At 37.4% G+C, this 18713-nt stretch overlaps 1 protein-coding gene and 1 non-coding gene across 2 annotated transcripts in view; both read left to right on the top strand.

The window, feature by feature from the left end:
• Positions 1 to 18713, top strand: part of CPD (carboxypeptidase D) — a 73289-nt gene that overhangs the window by 33439 nt on the left and 21137 nt on the right. The window contains exons 4-11 of the mRNA XM_010861677.1: positions 2556 to 2698; positions 3616 to 3785; positions 4936 to 5285; positions 6226 to 6417; positions 8576 to 8743; positions 12898 to 13007; positions 17219 to 17321; positions 17805 to 17947. Of these exons, the coding sequence (XP_010859979.1) occupies positions 2556 to 2698; positions 3616 to 3785; positions 4936 to 5285; positions 6226 to 6417; positions 8576 to 8743; positions 12898 to 13007; positions 17219 to 17321; positions 17805 to 17947 (1379 nt within the window). The remainder of the gene's footprint in view (positions 1 to 2555; positions 2699 to 3615; positions 3786 to 4935; positions 5286 to 6225; positions 6418 to 8575; positions 8744 to 12897; positions 13008 to 17218; positions 17322 to 17804; positions 17948 to 18713) is intronic.
• TRNAC-GCA lies at positions 18281 to 18352 on the top strand. Its single transcript has one exon. It is a non-coding gene; the product is annotated as a tRNA-Cys (tRNA).

The following is an 18713-nucleotide window of genomic DNA, read 5'->3' as shown; positions in this document are numbered from 1 at the left end:
AAATATTTTCTGCTCTTCATCAGGTTGTTTTCCAAGATAGTTGTTCTGTAAGTTGTTTTGCCTATGTGAGGTTGAGAGCTCAGGATCTTTCTACTCTACCTTAAAAAAAAATTTTTTTTAATTTATTTGACTGCATCAGGTCTTAGTTGGCGGGATCTTTGTTATGTCATGTGAGATATTTCATTGTGGTGCACAGAGTCTCTAGTTACGATGTGTGGGCTTCAGTAGTTATGGCACTCAGGTTTAGTTGCTCTGCGGCCTGTGGGATCTTAGTTCCCCAACCAGGGATTGAACTCTTGTCCCCTGCATTGCAAGGTGAATTCTTAACCACTGAATCACCAGGGAAGTCCCTCTACTCTACCATTTTGATTCAGACTCTTATTGTCACCTTTGTGGTACAGAAGAGTACAGTTAGAATATTAGGCCCTTAACATCAGTAACCTCAAATATGCAGATGACACCATCCTTATGGCAGAAAGTGAAGAGGAACTAAAAAGCCTCTTGATGAAAATGAAAGAGGAGAGTGAAAAAGTTGGCTTAAAGCTCAACATTCAGAAAAGATCATGGCATCTGGTCCCATCACTTCATGGGAAATAGATGGGGAAACAGTGGAAACAATGTCAGACTTTATTTTTTGGGGCTCCAAAATCACTGCAGATGGTTACTGCAGCCATGAAATTAAAAGATGCTTACTCCTTGGAAGAAAAGTTGTGACTAACCTAGATAGCATATTCAAAAGCAGAGACATTACTTTGCCAACAAAGGTCCATCTAGTCAAGGCTATGGTTTTTCCTGTGGTCATGTATGGATGTGAGAGTTGGACTGTGAAGAAAGCTGAGCGCCAAAGAGTTGATGCTTTTGAACTGTGGTGTTGGAGAAGACTCTTCAGAGTCCCTTGGACTGCAAGGAGATCCAACCAGTCCATTCTGAAGGAGATCAGCCCTGGGATTTCTTTGGAAGGAATGATGCTAAAACTGAAACTCCAGTACTTTGGCCACCTCATGCGAAGAGTTGACTCATTGGAAACGACTCTGATGCTGGGAGGGACTGGGGGCAGGAGGAGAAGGGGACGACAGAGGATGAGATGGCTGGATGGCATCACTGACTCGATGGACGTGAGTCTGAGTGAACTCCAGGAGTTGGTGATGGACAGGGAGGCCTGGCGTGCTGTAATTCATGGGGTCGCAAAGAGTCAGACACGACTGAGTGACTGAACTGAACTGAATAATGTTTTGACATGAATGACCTTCATAACTTAAAGATCACTTGAGTATCTTTCATATTCATTCTGTCAGAAATCTTAACCTCTCTGTGCCTTACTTCTCACATCTGTAAAATGGGTGAAATAGCAATACCCGCATCATAAAGTTGTTGTAAAGACTAAATGTTAATATGCGTAAAGGTCATAGAACAGAGCTGGTTTGCAGGGAAGAACCAATTCTGACTCCTTGTCGAAACTGTTTCTTTGACTTGCTTTTTGTTGCTTTTGTTATTATAACATACATACTGACCTACCTTAAAGGACCCTGTCCCTCTTTCTGACTGTTAAACTAAAGTGCCAGGCTTCCCAGTGGTTAAGAATCCCAAAGCAAAGGTTTGATCCCTGATCCAGGAAGATCCCACATGCCCTGGAGCAACTAAGCCTGTGCACCACTACTGAGCCAGCACTCACTCTAGAGCCCATGAACCACAGCTCCTGAACCCACATTCCATAACTGCTGAAGTCCAGGTGCCTATAGCCCGTGCTCCACAACAAGAGAAGCCACTGCAATGAAAAGCCTGGGCGCTGCAACAGAGAGTAGCCCCTGCCCACTGCAACTAGCAAAGGCACATGCGCAGCACAGCCAAAAAATAAAAATAAATACATGAATAAAATCTCAAACTTAAAAAAACCCCAAAAAACCCAAAGTGCCTTTGTTCAGCTCTGACCCTGTCAGATAATCTGACCCTGTCCACAGAAATTAACATATCCCTTTCACTGGCTGGCCCATTCCTAGAGATACTTTGCAAGACTGATGGCCCTTTTTAAAAACTTTACTTCCTCACTGCCTGTCCCTCTTTATTGTGCCTTTTGACTTTAGTTCCTCACCACTTCTCTGGTTCTGTAAGAGAACCTGGCATCCAGACCCCAGCAAGATGGTTATTTTGAGACAGTCTGCCATCTTCTCTGTCTGCCAGCTTTTCAAATAAAGTTGTCTTCCTTGCCTCAACAATGTGGCAGAGGGAGCAGAGGTAGCAGAGGGAGCTTGGACTCAGTAACACTGGCATATAGTAAACATTCAAATATAGAGCTGTTATCATTATTACTGTTATTATTAATTGTTATATTCATGCTGTTTATAGCTGTTTACCTGTCAGTCAGACACATTTCCTTTATATATATTCCTTTCCAGTGTGTATTCCTTTTACCTTCCTTGTTAGTCTCCTCTGTAATTCAAGAGCCTTCTCTGATTTCAAACTACTTAATGAAAGAGAGTTTATATAAGCAGAGATGGCTTTGGTCTTTTTGAGAGTAGAATCCTGAGAATAAACTTACTTTTTCTTCCATGTTTCAGGTGGTATGCAAGATTATAATTATGTATGGGCCAATTGTTTTGAGATCACGTTAGAACTATCCTGTTGCAAGTACCCACCTGCTTCACAACTTCGACAAGAGTGGGAGAACAATCGTGAGTCTTTGATCACATTGATTGAAAAGGTAAAAGCAGCTATATGGAAGGGTGGATATGGAAATAATTGATTAAATAGGGGGGAAATTTGTGTATATGAATAAGTCTATGCTAGATACCCTTTGTCTTTTTTTATTATTTAAGATGATAGATAATCTTTAGAAAGTATTAGAATCTATCAGAACATACTCTCAGCCTCCATTACCCTTCCCCTGAGCTCTTTTCTTCTGGAGAGCTTCCTTTGTCTATCTTACAACACTTCTACAACTTGAAGTAATTAGGAATTAAATAAATAATTAGCAAAAGTTGTATCATCAGATTCTTCCAACGCCATGCGATCATATTTGCTAGAGAACCTGTACCACCATATGAACCACAACGTAAGTTTAACTTACGTATCAGGCAGGCTAATATATTATTACATATACCAGAAATCGAGGGCTCCCAGGTGGCGCTAAAGAACCCCCTGCCAATGCAGGAGACCTAAGAGACAACAGGTGCCATCCCTGGGTTGGGAAGGTCCTGGAGGAAAGCATGGAAACCTGCTCTAGTAGTCTTGCCTGGAGCATCCCGTGGACAGAGGAGCCTGACGTAATACAGTCCATAGGTTTTCAAAGAGTCAGACACGACTTAAGTGACTTAGCATGCACGCACACATCCCAGATATTATCAATTGTATCTTGTTGAGAAAAGCAGAAGTCTAGCTTTGAGAAGAGGGAATTTCAAAAGTACTTTACCAGCCTAGGTTTCAGATGACTCAAGTTTCAGGATTTAATCTTTTTGGTCTGTATTTTATTTTAACTTGGAGGGATTGAAAAATGTTTCAGAGGGCTAGAGGAATAACTTTATTTTTGAGAAATTCTAGCATCAATGCAGAGAGGCTATTCTCTCTTGCCTTCCAAATTGACTTTCTCTGAGCAGTCTATGTTGATTCTTGTTTTTCTAGGTCCACATTGGCGTTGAAGGATTTGTTACGGATTCAGTAACAGGAGCTGGCTTAGAGAATGCAACTATCTCAGTGGCTGGTATTAATCATAATATCACAACAGGAAGATTTGGTGATTTCCACAGATTACTTGTTCCGGGAACTTATAACATAACAGCAGTTTTAACTGGGTATGAATTTTATCTTTCAATTTGTTAATATGGTGTATCACATTGATTGGTTTGTGTGTATTGAAGAATCCTTGCATCCCTGGGATAAACCCCACTTGATCATGGTATATGATCCTTTTAATGTGTTGGTGGATTCTCTTTGCTACAATTTTGTTGAGGATTTTTGCATTGATGTTCATCAGTGACATTGGCCTATAATTTCCTTTTTTGTGTGATATCTTTTTCTGCTTTTGGTGTCAGGGTGATGGTTGTAAAATGAGTGTGGGAGTGGTTCTCCCTGTGCAATTTTTTGAAAGTTTGAGCAGGATGGATGTTAGCTCTTCTCTAAACATAACTAGATAAGAATTTAAACTAGACTCTTAAAATGTCAAGCTTCTGTTTATATCTAGACAGAAATACGTTTGGGGAGATCTTACTATATCTGGCTTTTGTTTTTCCTTGTTTTCTGATTTTTTCCCCCTTTTGTAATGAGAAAATACTACAGTAGAGTCTTTTGTCACATTAACTATACAACTGGATATGAAGCATAGTTGTAAAATTGGGAGGAAGGAGTTTTAAAAGCTCAAGGCTAATTGAAAACCAGGGTAGAAAAAACTCAGGACTCTACAAAAGACACTTTTGAAGAGCTGTCTTACCATCAGGTTTCTAATACACAAAATGAGTGGTTACCTATGCCCTCTGGAAGCCTTTCTGTAAGCTCATTTTGCTAAGGATTTACCTGTAGCAAATAAATTATCTTCAATTTTGAACTTTCCTATTTGGTAAAGTAGTTGGAATGTCAGTTTGATAAGGTGCTATGAAGAATTGGATCATTTATCCCTACTTTGAGTATTGTAGGAATGGTTACAAATGGATCAACAACCTCCATTTTTCATTGTATTATCTTCTTTGAATATAACTTTTTATAAGCATTCTAATGTGTGGAACCTGAAAGGATGGTAAGAGAAATAGTTCTTTAAAGACTTAATCTGAGATGCTTTGTGAAATAATATCCTAAAAGTCTTGAATTTGCACATTTCTCTTTATTTGATTTCATTTTTGAGAGACAGTGCAAGAGTATGAAAAGGCTATTGTGCTTTTATAATGTTAAAGCATTGTCTGTTTCAGTTTAACTCCAAGCCCATCTACTTTTTCGAATTTTTCTTTTCAGATATATGCCACTGACTGTTAATAATATCATAGTGAAAGAAGGCCCAGCCACAAAGGTGAATTTTCCCCTACGACCGACTGTGGCTTCAGTAATCCCTGACACAACTGAGGCTGTAGTAACGGCTAGCACAGTTGCTACACCTAATAGTCCTCCTGGAACACAGTCTACCCACCAGCCAATTCAACCACAGGACTTTCACCACCACCATTTCCCTGACATGGAAATCTTCTTGAGAAGGTTTGCCAATGAGTATCCTAACATCACCCGACTTTATTCATTGGGAAAATCGGTAGAGTCAAGAGAACTTTATGTAATGGAGATATCTGATAACCCAGGTGTCCATGAACCAGGTAATTGGTGTAGTGTCACACATAATTTCAGTACTGCTTCTCAGAGCTGTGGGCTATATTTCTTTGCTTCATCTAGAAAGGTCACCTGTAGTATTTATAACTGGATTAAAGAAAATGGAACCAATCTTCTGCTAGAAAAAAAAAAAAGCATTTGATAATCCATATTATGCACCATGGGCTTCCCTGGTGGCTCAGATGGTAAAGAATCTGCCTGCAATGTGGGAAACTAAGACCTGGGTTCGATCCCTGGATTGGGAAGATCACTTAGAGAAGGGAATGGCTACGCAGTCCAGTATTCTTGCTTGGAGAATTCCATGGACAGAGGAGCCTGGCAGCCTACAGTCCATGGGGTCACAGAGGGTTGGACACAACTGAGCGACTTATGTATTATGCAGCATATTTAGCATACTACACACACAGATTAGATTATTCCTGCTAGAAGTATTTTTATTTTTGTAGCATATGATATATGTATGTATGTATATATATATATATGCTGTTTAGTCGCTAAGTTGTGTCTGACTCTTGCGACCCCATGGACTGCAGCCTACCAGGCTCCTCTGTCCATGGGATTTCCCAAACAAGAATACTAGAGTGGGTTGCCATTTCCTTCTCCAGGAGATCTTCCTGACCCAGGAATCAAACCTGAGTCTCCTGCATTGGCAGGCAGATTCCTTATCACTGAGCCACCAGAGAAGCCCTTCTATGTATATATACATATTCATATATATATATATATATATATAATATAATTTTACTTTGAGCTTGCTACCTGACATGTAGTAGTAACAAAGCTGCTTTATAAGATGCTTTTTCCTGTTTCTTTTGTCAAAATATAGCTTACATTTTTGGTTCAAGGTCTTTGTGTATTGGGTGAAAAGTGAGCAAGTCTAGGATGAATGAAGAGGAAAAAAGGTCTTCCGTGTAATTCTGTTTTCAGGTGAACCAGAATTTAAGTACATTGGAAATATGCATGGAAATGAAGTGGTTGGAAGAGAACTGCTACTGAACCTCATCGAATACCTTTGTAAGAACTTTGGTACAGATCCTGAAGTAACAGATTTGGTTCTTAACACTAGAATTCACCTTATGCCATCCATGAATCCTGATGGGTATGAAAAGGCCCAGGAAGGTAAAGAATAGTTGTCTATTAACGCTTAATCATTTTGATTATCATTCAGTTCAGTTGCTAAGTCATGCCTGACTCTGCGACCCTATGGACTGCAACATGCCAGGCTTTCCTGTCCTTCACCATCTCCTAGAGTTTGCTCACTCATGTCCATTGTTTATCATATGGCATAATTATTTGAGCATAGAAAATAATTTGAACTGGTTGTTTCCCTAAAATTTCTTCTTGTTTTAGTCTTATAATTTATCATTGGTTTTAGCTTTTGTATTCTTTTAAGATAGGCTAGTTTATTCACCAATTATGCCATCAAGTATATATTTAATGAAGTCTCCACTTTGGTAATGGTTCTTGTTTACTAAAATAATGTAAGATTTTAATAAATTGCTCCATGTTAACATTAATTTTTGTTAAATTATTTTGTTGGGAACCTTATCTAATAAGTGAAAACTCAAAGCAAACTTTTTGACTCCCAGTTCTACTCTGCATGTATATGTAGCCTAAACCTGCTGAGTTACTGATTTCCCATTCCTCTACCTTCCCTGGGCTAGCCGTCTCTGCTGGGGCATCACAGTAAGGGCAAGGAGAGCAGTTTTATTACACGAGCCACCTTATGCAGAACACTGCAGAGTGAGAATCCATCTTTTCCTAACCTGTGGTTCCTTCCAGACAGTGATACCAGTGAATAGAATAGATCCCACAATATGAATATGCGGCCACATGGTTTGTTACTGTCACTGATTGAACACTGAGAGACTGGATTAGTGAATGACTGAGCCTGGTGGGCTGTAGTCCATGGGGTCGCTAGGAGTCGGACACGATTGAAGCGACTTAGCAGCAGCAGCAGCAGCTACTGCTACTGCTGCTAAGTCACTTCAGTCGTGTCTGACTCTGTGCGACCCCATAGACGTCTGGCAGCCCACCAGGCTCCTCCGTCCCTGGGATTCTCCAGGCAAGAACACTGGAGTGGGTTACCATTTCCTTCTCCAGTGCATGAAAGTGAAAAGTGAAAGTGAAGTCGCTCAGTCGTGTCCGACCCTCAGCGACCCCATGGACTGCAGCCTATCAGGCTCCTCCATCCTTGGGATTTTCCAGGCAAGAGTACTGGAGTGGGGTGCCATTGCCTTCTCCAGCAGCAGCAGTGACCTGTATATCAGTACAATAAAATCCCCCTCATATCAGTCCTGCCCACTTAATACTCTGATCACATTGTTGTATGTGGATTATTGACAATTGAGCAATATTTTCATATAATTTGTATGATTGGGCTTTTTCCCCCCTCAAAGTATGATGAAAGGCAGAAATGAAAGGATAATGGTTTTACCTTCCTATTCAAAAGATCTGGAAGAGATACATTTTTTTTTTAAACATAAAAACAGTGTGTTTTAATCATGTTACCTAACTGAACTTGGGTCCACTCACCTGCCGCACAGCAAAGCCAGTTTACTAACACCAGGTTGCCATGAAGTAAAGTATAGGACTTATTTTATTTGCAGACATCAAACAACGATTATGGGTAGCTTATGCTCAACAGACCCAAACTCCTCTATGGCTTTCAGGGAAGGGTTTTTAAAGGCAACATCTGGGGTGATGGTGCACAGTGCATGACTTTCTTCAGGTTGGTGGTGATGTAACAGGATGACGTTTCAGGAATCTTAATTATCAGCTGTCTCAGTTGAAGGTTGACCAGTTGGTTTCAACCAGTCGGGTCTACATGCTTGTGCTCAACAGAGTCATCTTCCCCTACTAAGTAGGGGCCTTAGTTCCTGCTGAACAATTCAAGGAGATGTGTCAGATTATATGTATCCTGGAGGAGGAACTAGGACAGTTTTATCCTGAACTGTTGTCATTACTTTTTTGGCTTAACTTCTTTTCCTTTGTTTCTGAATTTCCTCACTTCCCTAATTGGTCATTGCTTGTGGATCTCGGAGAAGACCTCAGAAATGAAAGTCTTTTCTCTGCAAACAAGAATCGGGGCATGCAGAGGAGCTTTTGTACCTGGGAAGGCCTCACAGGGTCCTGCTCAGTTTCAGCTGTAGTGTGATAGATCGTAGTGAAGCCCGATGTGTTCACACTTAGCTTTGAGTTAAGATAGCTGAAGTCGTTTGTGCTGGATTACAATGTAAGTGAAATATAGCTTACATTTGAATCTTTTATCATACAGGAGATCTAGTAAGTGTAATCGGCAGAAACAACAGCAATAACTTTGACCTGAACCGGAATTTCCCGGACCAGTTCGTTCAGATCACAGAGCCCACCCAACCAGAAACTATTGCTGTGATGAGCTGGATGAAGACCTATCCATTTGTGCTATCAGCAAACCTGCATGGAGGTAACAGCAGTTTGATATTCCACTAATTAATTCTTGTTGCAAGCATTTGAAAATCCTGGTGGAATTTTATGTGTTTATTGTCTTAGGCTCTATTAAAGTGGGTATCCTGTTATTGCTTTTATGGCAGACAACAACAAAGGTCTTTTCTCATTACTTTTTAAGCCAGTTTCCTGGCTGTTTTCCCGTCCTGCCCCCTGCCCTGTCCCCATATTCCTCTGTACTCCCTCTTTCCATCACCCCCGCTTTCCTCTTTCTGTGTCTCACTCTCTCCCCGCTTCCCTTTTCCTCCTCCCTTCCTCCATTTCTCTCTCACCTAGTTCTTCAAGTGGTTTATGTTTATTCCTCACAACTGTTTTATATTTATCCCTCACACATGTTTTATATTTATCCCTTTTCCTGGGAATTTGGTAACATGTTCTTTGTCATTCATAAAAATTAAACACTAACAGATCCAAATGTTAGTTCTACTTCTCCCTAAAGTTTAATAAGCCCTTTTATGTAGGTTTAGATTTTGACATTCTGTCTTTCATCTGCTGTGTATTTAACTGCAACACAAGGACCTCATTCTTATGTAGTACCTGAGTTTATACACTTCCATATAATTCAGCCGGAATTTATCAGTTGAATAGGATGAGAGGTCAAGATTAAAAATCATTACAATGTCCAACTATGGTTGTGTAAATAAGTGTCAATACCCAAGGACCCAAAAACTTATGTCTACATGTAAACTTATATGTGGATGTTCATAATAGCAGTACTCATAATCACCAAAATATAAATAACCCAAATGTTGACTTACTGATGATTAAATGAAATATGCTATACAATTGAATGTTATTTGGCAATGAAAAGGAAAAAAGTACTGATGCATACTACAACATAAATGAGCCTTGAAAACATTCTAAGTGATAGAATTCAATCATAAGAAACCATATATTATATGATTACATTTTAATGAAATACTCAGAAATAGGCAAGCCCATAGAGACAGAAAATAGATTAGAGGTGGGAGAGAAGGGGTCACTGCTAATGGGTATGGATTTTGTTTTTGTTTTTGTTAAGTAATGAAATGGTCTGTATCTAGATAGTAGGGATGGTTGTACAACCCTGTGAATATATGGAACAACATTGAATTTTATACTTTAAATGGATGTATTGTACAGTATGTGAATTATATCTCAGTAAATTAAAAAAAAAAAAAGAATGACAGTATTAACACCAGGGGCAATGCATAAGAAATTTACTGTCAATATTTGTTAGACCATACAAGAAGGTATCAGTTGAGATTTGATGGCGTATAGATTAACCTGCCCTTTTAGAAATGACAGTATATGTTTAAGGATATTTGTATTTAAGAAGTAAATCAAGATTCCCCCAAAATGGCTTTGAAAGTTTGCCAACAGTAGGATAAAAGTCTTTTATAACTGGTAATCATGGACAATTCTCAAAGACCCAAATAGGAATTATGAAGTTACAGCCTGGTTAGCAATTTTTTTTTTTTGCTTTTTTTCTTACTTTATTGATTGCATACCATGTGTGACAGAAAATATTTTTTGTTTTGAGCTTTTAAAAATATTCTCAGAATACATCAAATGTCATGTTGACTAAATCTGAAAACATAATTCTAGTTACATTCCAGTGAGAATAATTTACATATGTACACATGTGGTATCAAGACCTTGGCATGGTGGGGGATACATCTTTAATCATGTAGATATGTTTCTTTCCATGACATATTTCATTTTCTCATCTTTAAAATCTTTAAATGAGTTTTGAAATCTTGGCAAAGAAATTTAACAGAGGAATTCTTTGCTGCCAACTTAACAATTTACAAGGATTTTGAAAGAATTTAGAGAAAAGTAAGATTTCCTTTTGTAAATTTTGTTAATTTTTATTTAGGTGAAATTCATATCACATTAGCCATGTTAAAGTAAATAATTCAGTGACATTTAGTGCATTCACAATGTTGTGCCATAACCATCTCTGTTTTGTTAGAAAACATTTTCATCTCCCCAAAAGGAAACCCCTTACCCATGAAGCAGTTGTTCCTATCCCCAAGCCCCGCAAGCCCTTGGTAACCATCAATCCACATTCTGTCTCTATGGACTTGCCTGTTTTGGATATTTCATAGGAATGAAATCATACAATATACGACCTTTTGTGTCTGTCTCCATCCACTTGGCATAATGTTTTCAAAGATCATTCTCGTTGTAGCATGTATTCGTACTTTATTTCTTTTTATGACTGAATACTATTCCATTGTAGGTATATACCATAATTTGTTTATCTGTGTATCTGTGGATGGATATTTGGGTTGTTTTTATTTCTCACTGTTACCAATAATACTACTGTGCACATTGGCATACAATATCTGAGTCCCTGTTTTCAATTCTTTGTGGTTAACCTATGTTTGGCTTTTTGATGGAAATGCCAACGTGTTTAGCTTCTTGATGAACTTCCAAACTACTCCACAGTAGCAGAACCATTTTATGTTCCCATCAGCAATATATGAGGGTTCTGGTTTTTCCACATCCTTACTTACCTTGTTAATTTGTGGTTTTTTGATTGTGCCATTTTAGTGGCTGAGAGGTGATATCTTACTGAAATTGAGATTTGTGTTTTCCTGATGACTAATGATACTGAGCATGTTCTTGTGTGCTTCTTGGTCATTTGAATATCTTATTTGGAGAAATTCCAGTTCAAGTCTTTCACCCATTTTTAATTGGGTTTTTCATCTTTTTGTTGAGTTGCAGGATTTCTTGACATAGTCTGGGCTCTAGACCCTTATCAAATTGCTTATTTGCACATATTTTCTCCCATTCTATAGGCTATATTTTAACTTTCTTAATGACCTCTGATGCACCCTTTTTTTAATATTGATGAAGTCAAATTTATCTTTTTGTAAATTTTGTAAAAAGCTCATGCTTTTTGTGTTGATACTAATTTTTTAAAAATAAACTTTTATAGGAATATCCTAAGTCTTTTATGACATTTTTTTTTGGCCTTAGAAAATTAACCATTTGAAAGGCAATATTAAGTAGAAGTTGACTTTTTTCAGTTGTAATTTTTAAACCCGAGTCATCAATTCAGGGTGAATATTAGAGAATTTTTTGGAGTAATTTGTCTAAAAACAGGTGTTGAAGTACATTTACCTTATTAGAACTGTTTTGAGAAATAAAATGAGTGTTTATACTTGTTTCTTTAAGAAAATTTTTTAAAACAGATGAATTTTTGCTGGTATTTGTTACCACAGGATTACTTCATCTGGATTCAAGTTGAGTATGTTCCTTCACTTCCACGTGCAGGAAGTGGCATGACAAAAAGGCAAAATGAATGGCCTAATGAAGGCAGAATAAATGGACACATGGACAAATGAAATTGATGTGAATAACAGGAAGACAAGGGGTTTGATTCTTTGGTGGGGGAGTAGGCTCAGGGCTCCTGCCAGAGAAGCATCCTAATTGCTTCATTTCCTATGGGTACCATGAAGGAAGTTGACATCCTTTCTTTGTGTTTTAAAACACACTCTCTGTACTTTAGGTCATGAAAAAACCATATGATATAACTCCAGTTGACAAATTTATAACATGAACATAAAAGAAAGTTTTAGCATTTGTTTCTGGGTGAAGGTCGGGACTAGTTCTCCTATCCATAACATAAATTGTTTAGCACCTCTAATTTAGACTCCACATCTACAAAATGAAGAGGGTGGGTTAATTGGACTTCAAGAGTTCTTTCTTATTTTAAAATTCTTTGAGCTTATAAATGTCTGAATTTACAAAAAAAAAATCAAGTTTTGCTCACATTTTCTGATCCTTAGTATTACAAAAGTGAAATTGTTTAATTAAGCCTGTGTACTTCTGATTTCAGTTCTAATGTGTAAATTATGCCTGTGAGTTCAGGTAAACTCCCAAGACCTTTCCAGTTAATGCAGCCTTTAAGTGTCATGCACAGCTGTTTAATATTAATATTTTATTTATCTACTTTGATTTTCTCCCAAGGAAGTTAACAACTTTTTCATTTCTGTTGAGGAAATTAGTCTTGGAAAATTGCATTGGTGTCCTGTCCCTGGCAGTATTGTGAAAAGCTTACTTTCTGTTAATGCTCCATCTTGCAAGAAATAACACAATACATTTTCCTCATTTCCCTTATAGGTACTTTGGTGGTTAACTACCCTTTTGATGATGATGAACAAGGCATTGCCACATATAGTAAATCACCAGATGATGCTGTGTTTCAACAAATAGCACTTTCTTATTCCAAGGTAGGCTTGTGCTCAAACATAAAATGTTATAAAAATTAATTTTTCATTAAAAGATGCATTAAGACAAAGCCCTACAAGTCTCAGGTCAAGTGCTTTCTTCTCTGTTAAGCCTTCCTTTTTTCCTTGCAGACCACTTTACTTCTTTTTCTTCTTTGTTTCCCACCTCACTTTTAAATGTGCTGCATGTGGTCTACAGCCATACCACCCTGAATGCTCCCAGTCTCGTCTAAATGTACTTAGCGTGTTTCCGCATTGGCCTTTAAGCTCGCATAATGTCTTTTCATCTATAGCTTTTAGCACAGTACCTGGAACGTAATAAACTAATAAACTGCTAGTTTATTTCATTTGACAAATACTTAACTATAAATCTCATAAAGTAGTCTGTGGTGGGGTTGACAAGTTACAGCTCTAGGACAAAATCCAACCTACCACCTGTTCTTGCAAATAAAGTTTTATTGACACACAGCCACATCCATTCTTTAAACTATTGTCTGTTGCTGCTTTCTCAGTCAACATTTGAACATAAGTCAGTGTAATTTACCACATTCACAGACTAAAGAAGACAAACACTACAGTCATCTCAATAGATGCAGAGGGCAGAATCAAGTCATTGCAACAGAACCTTCTGAGTCTGTAAAGCCTAAAATTTTTACTATCTGGCTCTTTACAGGAAAAAAATTGCCAACCTATAGTCTAAGGTATTTAAGCACCCAGTAGTAACATACTACAGGGAGCAGGTAGAAATTTCTGTATTTTGTAAACTTCCTATAATGAATATACGTTACTTTCATAATCAGAAATGTTGTATGAAATTTTATTTTAAAAATTGTTATTGAAAACATGTTAAAAGTTGAGGCTTGGGAACTAGGCTTGTTAGTTTCTGGTTTTGGTCTTACTATTGACTCAGTCTGTGATGTTACTGGTCATTGATAAGTGAAACTTATTACTGCAGTTCTGCACTCTCCAGTCAGACCCTTCTGTCATTTTGCTTTTCCCACTCCCTCATTCTATACAAGGTGAACTTGTGAGATTGTTCAGAGTTTCTAACAGGGAGTACGTGTCTTATTTCACTTTAAAGTATAGTTGTCTTTGGTTTGGACATGCCATTTTAGAGGGCTATACCTGAAATAATTTTTTTTTAAATGAGAAAACTTCCAAATCATCAAAGTAGAAACTAAGAGATAAAATTTTATACGTGTCCCCATCACATTCTGCCCATTATTATCGTTCCACTTTTCACCCTCTTTGTAACTTTGCATTCCTTAGCCTCTTTTTATTTTCTTTGACCTTTAACCCTTTTGATTTGGTTTCTTTTCTACCCAGCCTAGACCCATGGACATACCTTTCAGTGATGGGTCTTAGGATCTTTTATGCCCTTTTGACATATCTGCCTTGCCAATGGCCAACCCTTATTAATTATAGTCATCTCTCTGATACATCCCAGAGAAGTCACACAGTTATGGCAGTTGACTACAATATGTATATATAGTGCACTTTAACTTCAGCCTAGCCCTCCGTTCTCCCCAGCAAGCAACTTGACTCCCTGGCTCATTTCCCGCTATGGTGATTCTGAGCTTTTATCCTCTACTTGAGCCTTCTAATCCCAGCTTTGTTTGTCTTTCTCTCTATGGATCACTTTGCCTTGAACTAAAGCAGAGCTGTGAATAATCTGACATGCATTCATTCCGATTCTGTCTTCTCAATTATTGTTCATTTTACTCATATTCTTCATTTTTTTCTCCTAATTTTTAAAAAATTGAAGTACATATGATGTGTAATATTATGTGTTACAGGTGTATAATATAGTGATTCACAATTTTTAAGGATTGTGCTCCATTTATAGTCATTATAAAATATCAGCTATTTCCCTGTGTTATTCAGTATATCCTTGTAGCTTACTTTATACATGATAATTTGTACCTCTTAATCCCCTACTCCTGTATTGCCCCTCCCTTTTCCTCTCCCCACTGATAATCACTGGTTTGTTCTCTGTATCTCTGAGTCTGTTTTGTTATGTTCACTAATTTGTTGTATATTTTAAATTCTACATATAAGTGATATCATACAGTATTTGTCTTTCTTTGTATGATTTATTTCGAATTAGCATAAAACCTACCCAAAATCAATGAAGACAAAAGTGGGAAGTTTAAGGAAAGGCAGGCGTTAAGATGATTCAGAATGACCACCAAGCAGTGAATGTGCCCTTAATCTGAAACCTAAATCTGAAAATACTAACATAATAACTGGGCAGGTGAAAGCAGTGGAATACATGGAGGAGGTTTCAAAGTACATACAAATTAAAGGATCTGGTGTATTTAAAGGGATAAGCACAATTTAAAAGGGCAGGTGGTGGATTTTAAGGAAAATCTTCCAAACACATAGCTTCTGGGAGAGAAGAAAAGCAAAAAGAAAGGAAGAAGTGCCTGCCCTTTGACAATTAGTGAAGAGAAAAGAGAAAAGGGTCAAAAAATGGTCAAATGTTATATGTCAAAATAGGAAATGATTGGTGATTTCTGGCTTTATATTTTTCTTCTTTTTGCTTGCCTCAATTTTCTAATTTTCTACAATAACTTTTATTATATTTTAAGTATAATGAAATTTAATTTTAATTCAATTAAGTGAAAGTGAAAAAACAGCTATAGAATGTGACAGATCTCAAGGGAAGAGAAAATTTCAAGCAGGCATTTGTGGAACACTAGTGGTATTTGAATAAAATGTAGGTTATTTTAGTTCATAGCATCATACCAATATTAGGGCTTCCCTGGTGGCTCAGACAGTAAAGAATCTGCATGTAATGTGGGAGACCTAGGCTCAGTCCCTGGGTTGGGAAGATTCCCTGGAGGAGGGCATGGCAACTCACTCCAGTATTCTTGCCTGGAGAATCCCCAAGGACAGAGGAGCCTGATGGGCTACAGTCCATGGGGTTGCAAAGAGTCGGACGCAACTGAATTAGTTTTTTTGTTTTGATCAATGTGCTATGATTATATAAAATGCTAACACAGGAAATAGTGGATCAAAGATGTATAAAACTCAGTACTATTTTTGCAGCATTTCTACAAGTCTTAAATTAGTTCAAAAGAAGAATAAGAAACCTGAATAGTTTTCACTTGTCTCTACTTCCTTGTTGTTCTCTCATGCCTCAGTTTCTTGTCATCAATCTCCCACCTACACTGTTTCATCTGGAAGTGCCACCTCAAAGGTCCCCAGAAGCCTATTTCAAACTTTAACACTCTTGTCTTCTCCCTTTGTGCACATATACAACATGTACATAAATATTCCAGTAATCTAAAGTAATAACTTTCATTTGATAGTAGAGTGGTATAAATGGTAAGCCTGTAAATGGTATGTTAAGTGTATGAAAGGGGATTGTTTTGTATATTTTAAAGTTACATGGTTAATTCTCAGTGGGGGGAAAGTAAGAAATTATTTCTCTCTTTATACTTTTCTGTACTTTTTATTTTCTATTTACAAAAGAGAGAGGTGAAGTTTTGACCATCTTCCAGAGCTAAATTTCTTCAGGAAAATTCCCCTGTCACTCTAGTCAGAGATAATCTTTCTCTCCTCTAGCTTTCAATAGCGTTTATTTGTGCCTCTATAGAATTTTTTTTTTTTACTCCGTATTGAGCAAACAATTGCACACATGCCGTGCTAGACACTGCTGGAGACTGAGGACACAAAGACACGAACTGTTTCAAGGAGCAGGGTATTGTCTTTAGGGAAGAAAAAGGTGAACCAGTTGTAGCAGAATAAAATAACTACAAAGAACAGAAGGGCTGCCTCAGTCCCTAACAAGTCAGAGAAAGATACTTACCTGTCCTTGTTTGTGAACTACCTTTTAGGGACTTTAAGCCTCTTGACATCATGAAATGAAAGTATGAATATGAACAGTTTGGTTTTGCTTTTGAGAGGGATTGGGTTGGATTTTTATATTACTTGTAAATACAAGTAATAAATGAAGCCTTCAGTTTTCTTTTAACAGAGCATAAACTGTTTAATTTTGGTTTTAAAAAGTAGGTAGTAAATCCATATAGTAAAAAATCAAAGTGGCACAGAAAGCTATACATTGAAAAGTCTCTGCTTCCGTGACTCCATCCACCCCAACATATACCTTATTGGTAACCACTCTTATTATCTTTCCTTATCCTCCTCATGTTTTTTTGATGCAGATACAAACAAATACAAATAAAGATTCTTTTTTTTTTTTTTTAAAGGAAAACTCACAGATGTTTCAAGGTAGACCTTGTAAGAACATGTACCCTAATGAGTATTTTCCTCATGGAATAACAAATGGAGCCAGTTGGTACAATGTCCCAGGTAAAATTCTTTTATATCAAGGCCATGCGACTTGATGGATTTTCTGTCCTCCCAATGGTACTGCTTGTTACTGAGTTTTTAGTTTTGAGAAATAATCATTCTTTTAAAAATATTTTATAATTAGTTTAAAACATTCAAATTACTTTTTCAACAATTTTTTATATTTGGTGCACTTTGAATTTTGAGTAAAATTATTGTACTTGATGAAAATGTTATATTTTCCCTCTGGCTATTATAAAGAACATTAGATGGGCTAATTAGAAGAGTGTAAGCTACACTTGAATTCTTTCTGAACATGAAAGTACAGATGTTTTTCACCTGTGCCACAAGCATAGAAGCGCTCTTACATGAACACATTATCGGTGTTCAACTATGCTGATAAAAGAACGAATTTGACTTTTTACTAGGAATGTTGCTTACCTTTGGGATCTGAGCTAGTTAGAACTTCTTCAGAGTAACTAATTTAAAGTTTTTATCCTTCAGGTGGTATGCAGGACTGGAACTATTTGCAAACAAATTGCTTTGAAGTGACTATTGAACTAGGTTGTGTGAAATACCCATTTGAGAAAGACCTGCCAAAATTTTGGGCACAGAATCGAAGATCCCTAATCCAGTTTATGAAACAGGTGACTATTCAGGAGTGACATCGGAAATTTCTCCCAAGAGCAAGATTTCTGTTGTGTACATATGGTTTTCATGCATTGATTTTGGAATACACCTCACTGGAATTCCAGCTTGACCTATTCATGTTTTAGTAATTTATTTAGAAGATTTATGGATGTAAATAAGTTTATTTTTATGTGTGGAGAAAAGTTTGAAAAGATTAAATGATGTAGTGATGATGTTTTACACTTAATGGATAGTGTCACTTTTTACCCTTGTCTTTATAAAAGGCTAATATAAATTGGATACACACCTAAAAATGTGTCAAGTGATAAGCAAGCCCAGCATTTTAGGCTTCCCTGGTGGCTTAGTTGGTAAAGAATCTGCCTGCAATGCAGGAGACCCAGGTTCGATCCCTGGGTGGGGAAGATCCCCTGGAGAAGGACATGGAAACCCACTCCAGTATTCTTGCCTGGAAAATCCTGTGAACAGAGGATCCTGGTGGGCTGCAGTCCATGGGGTCACAAAGGGCCAGTTTCAACTGAGTGACTAAAGAAGCAAAAGATGGGCTATAGGGTGAATGTGGGTTTTTTTCTTTTGCCATAGAGTTACTGTGAAATGATTAGTTTTCTTTTGTCTGGATGGATGTGCATGGTAGCCAATAGGTAAAGACTGTAAAAATATGCTAATAATGATGAAAATTATTAGGATAATCTGAGTACTCCTTTGTGCCAGTACTTTTCTGAGTAAAGTGGCATAAAGGGTGTGAGTTTATATGCTAATGGGCTT

Source organism: Bison bison, unplaced genomic scaffold (genome assembly GCF_000754665.1).
Source record: "Bison bison bison isolate TAMUID 2011002044 unplaced genomic scaffold, Bison_UMD1.0 scf7180017864472, whole genome shotgun sequence".
In the NCBI taxonomy this organism is placed as follows: Eukaryota; Metazoa; Chordata; class Mammalia; order Artiodactyla; family Bovidae; genus Bison; species Bison bison.
The sequence above is the reverse complement of the archived record's forward strand: the minus strand, read 5'-3'. Positions and strand labels throughout refer to the sequence as shown.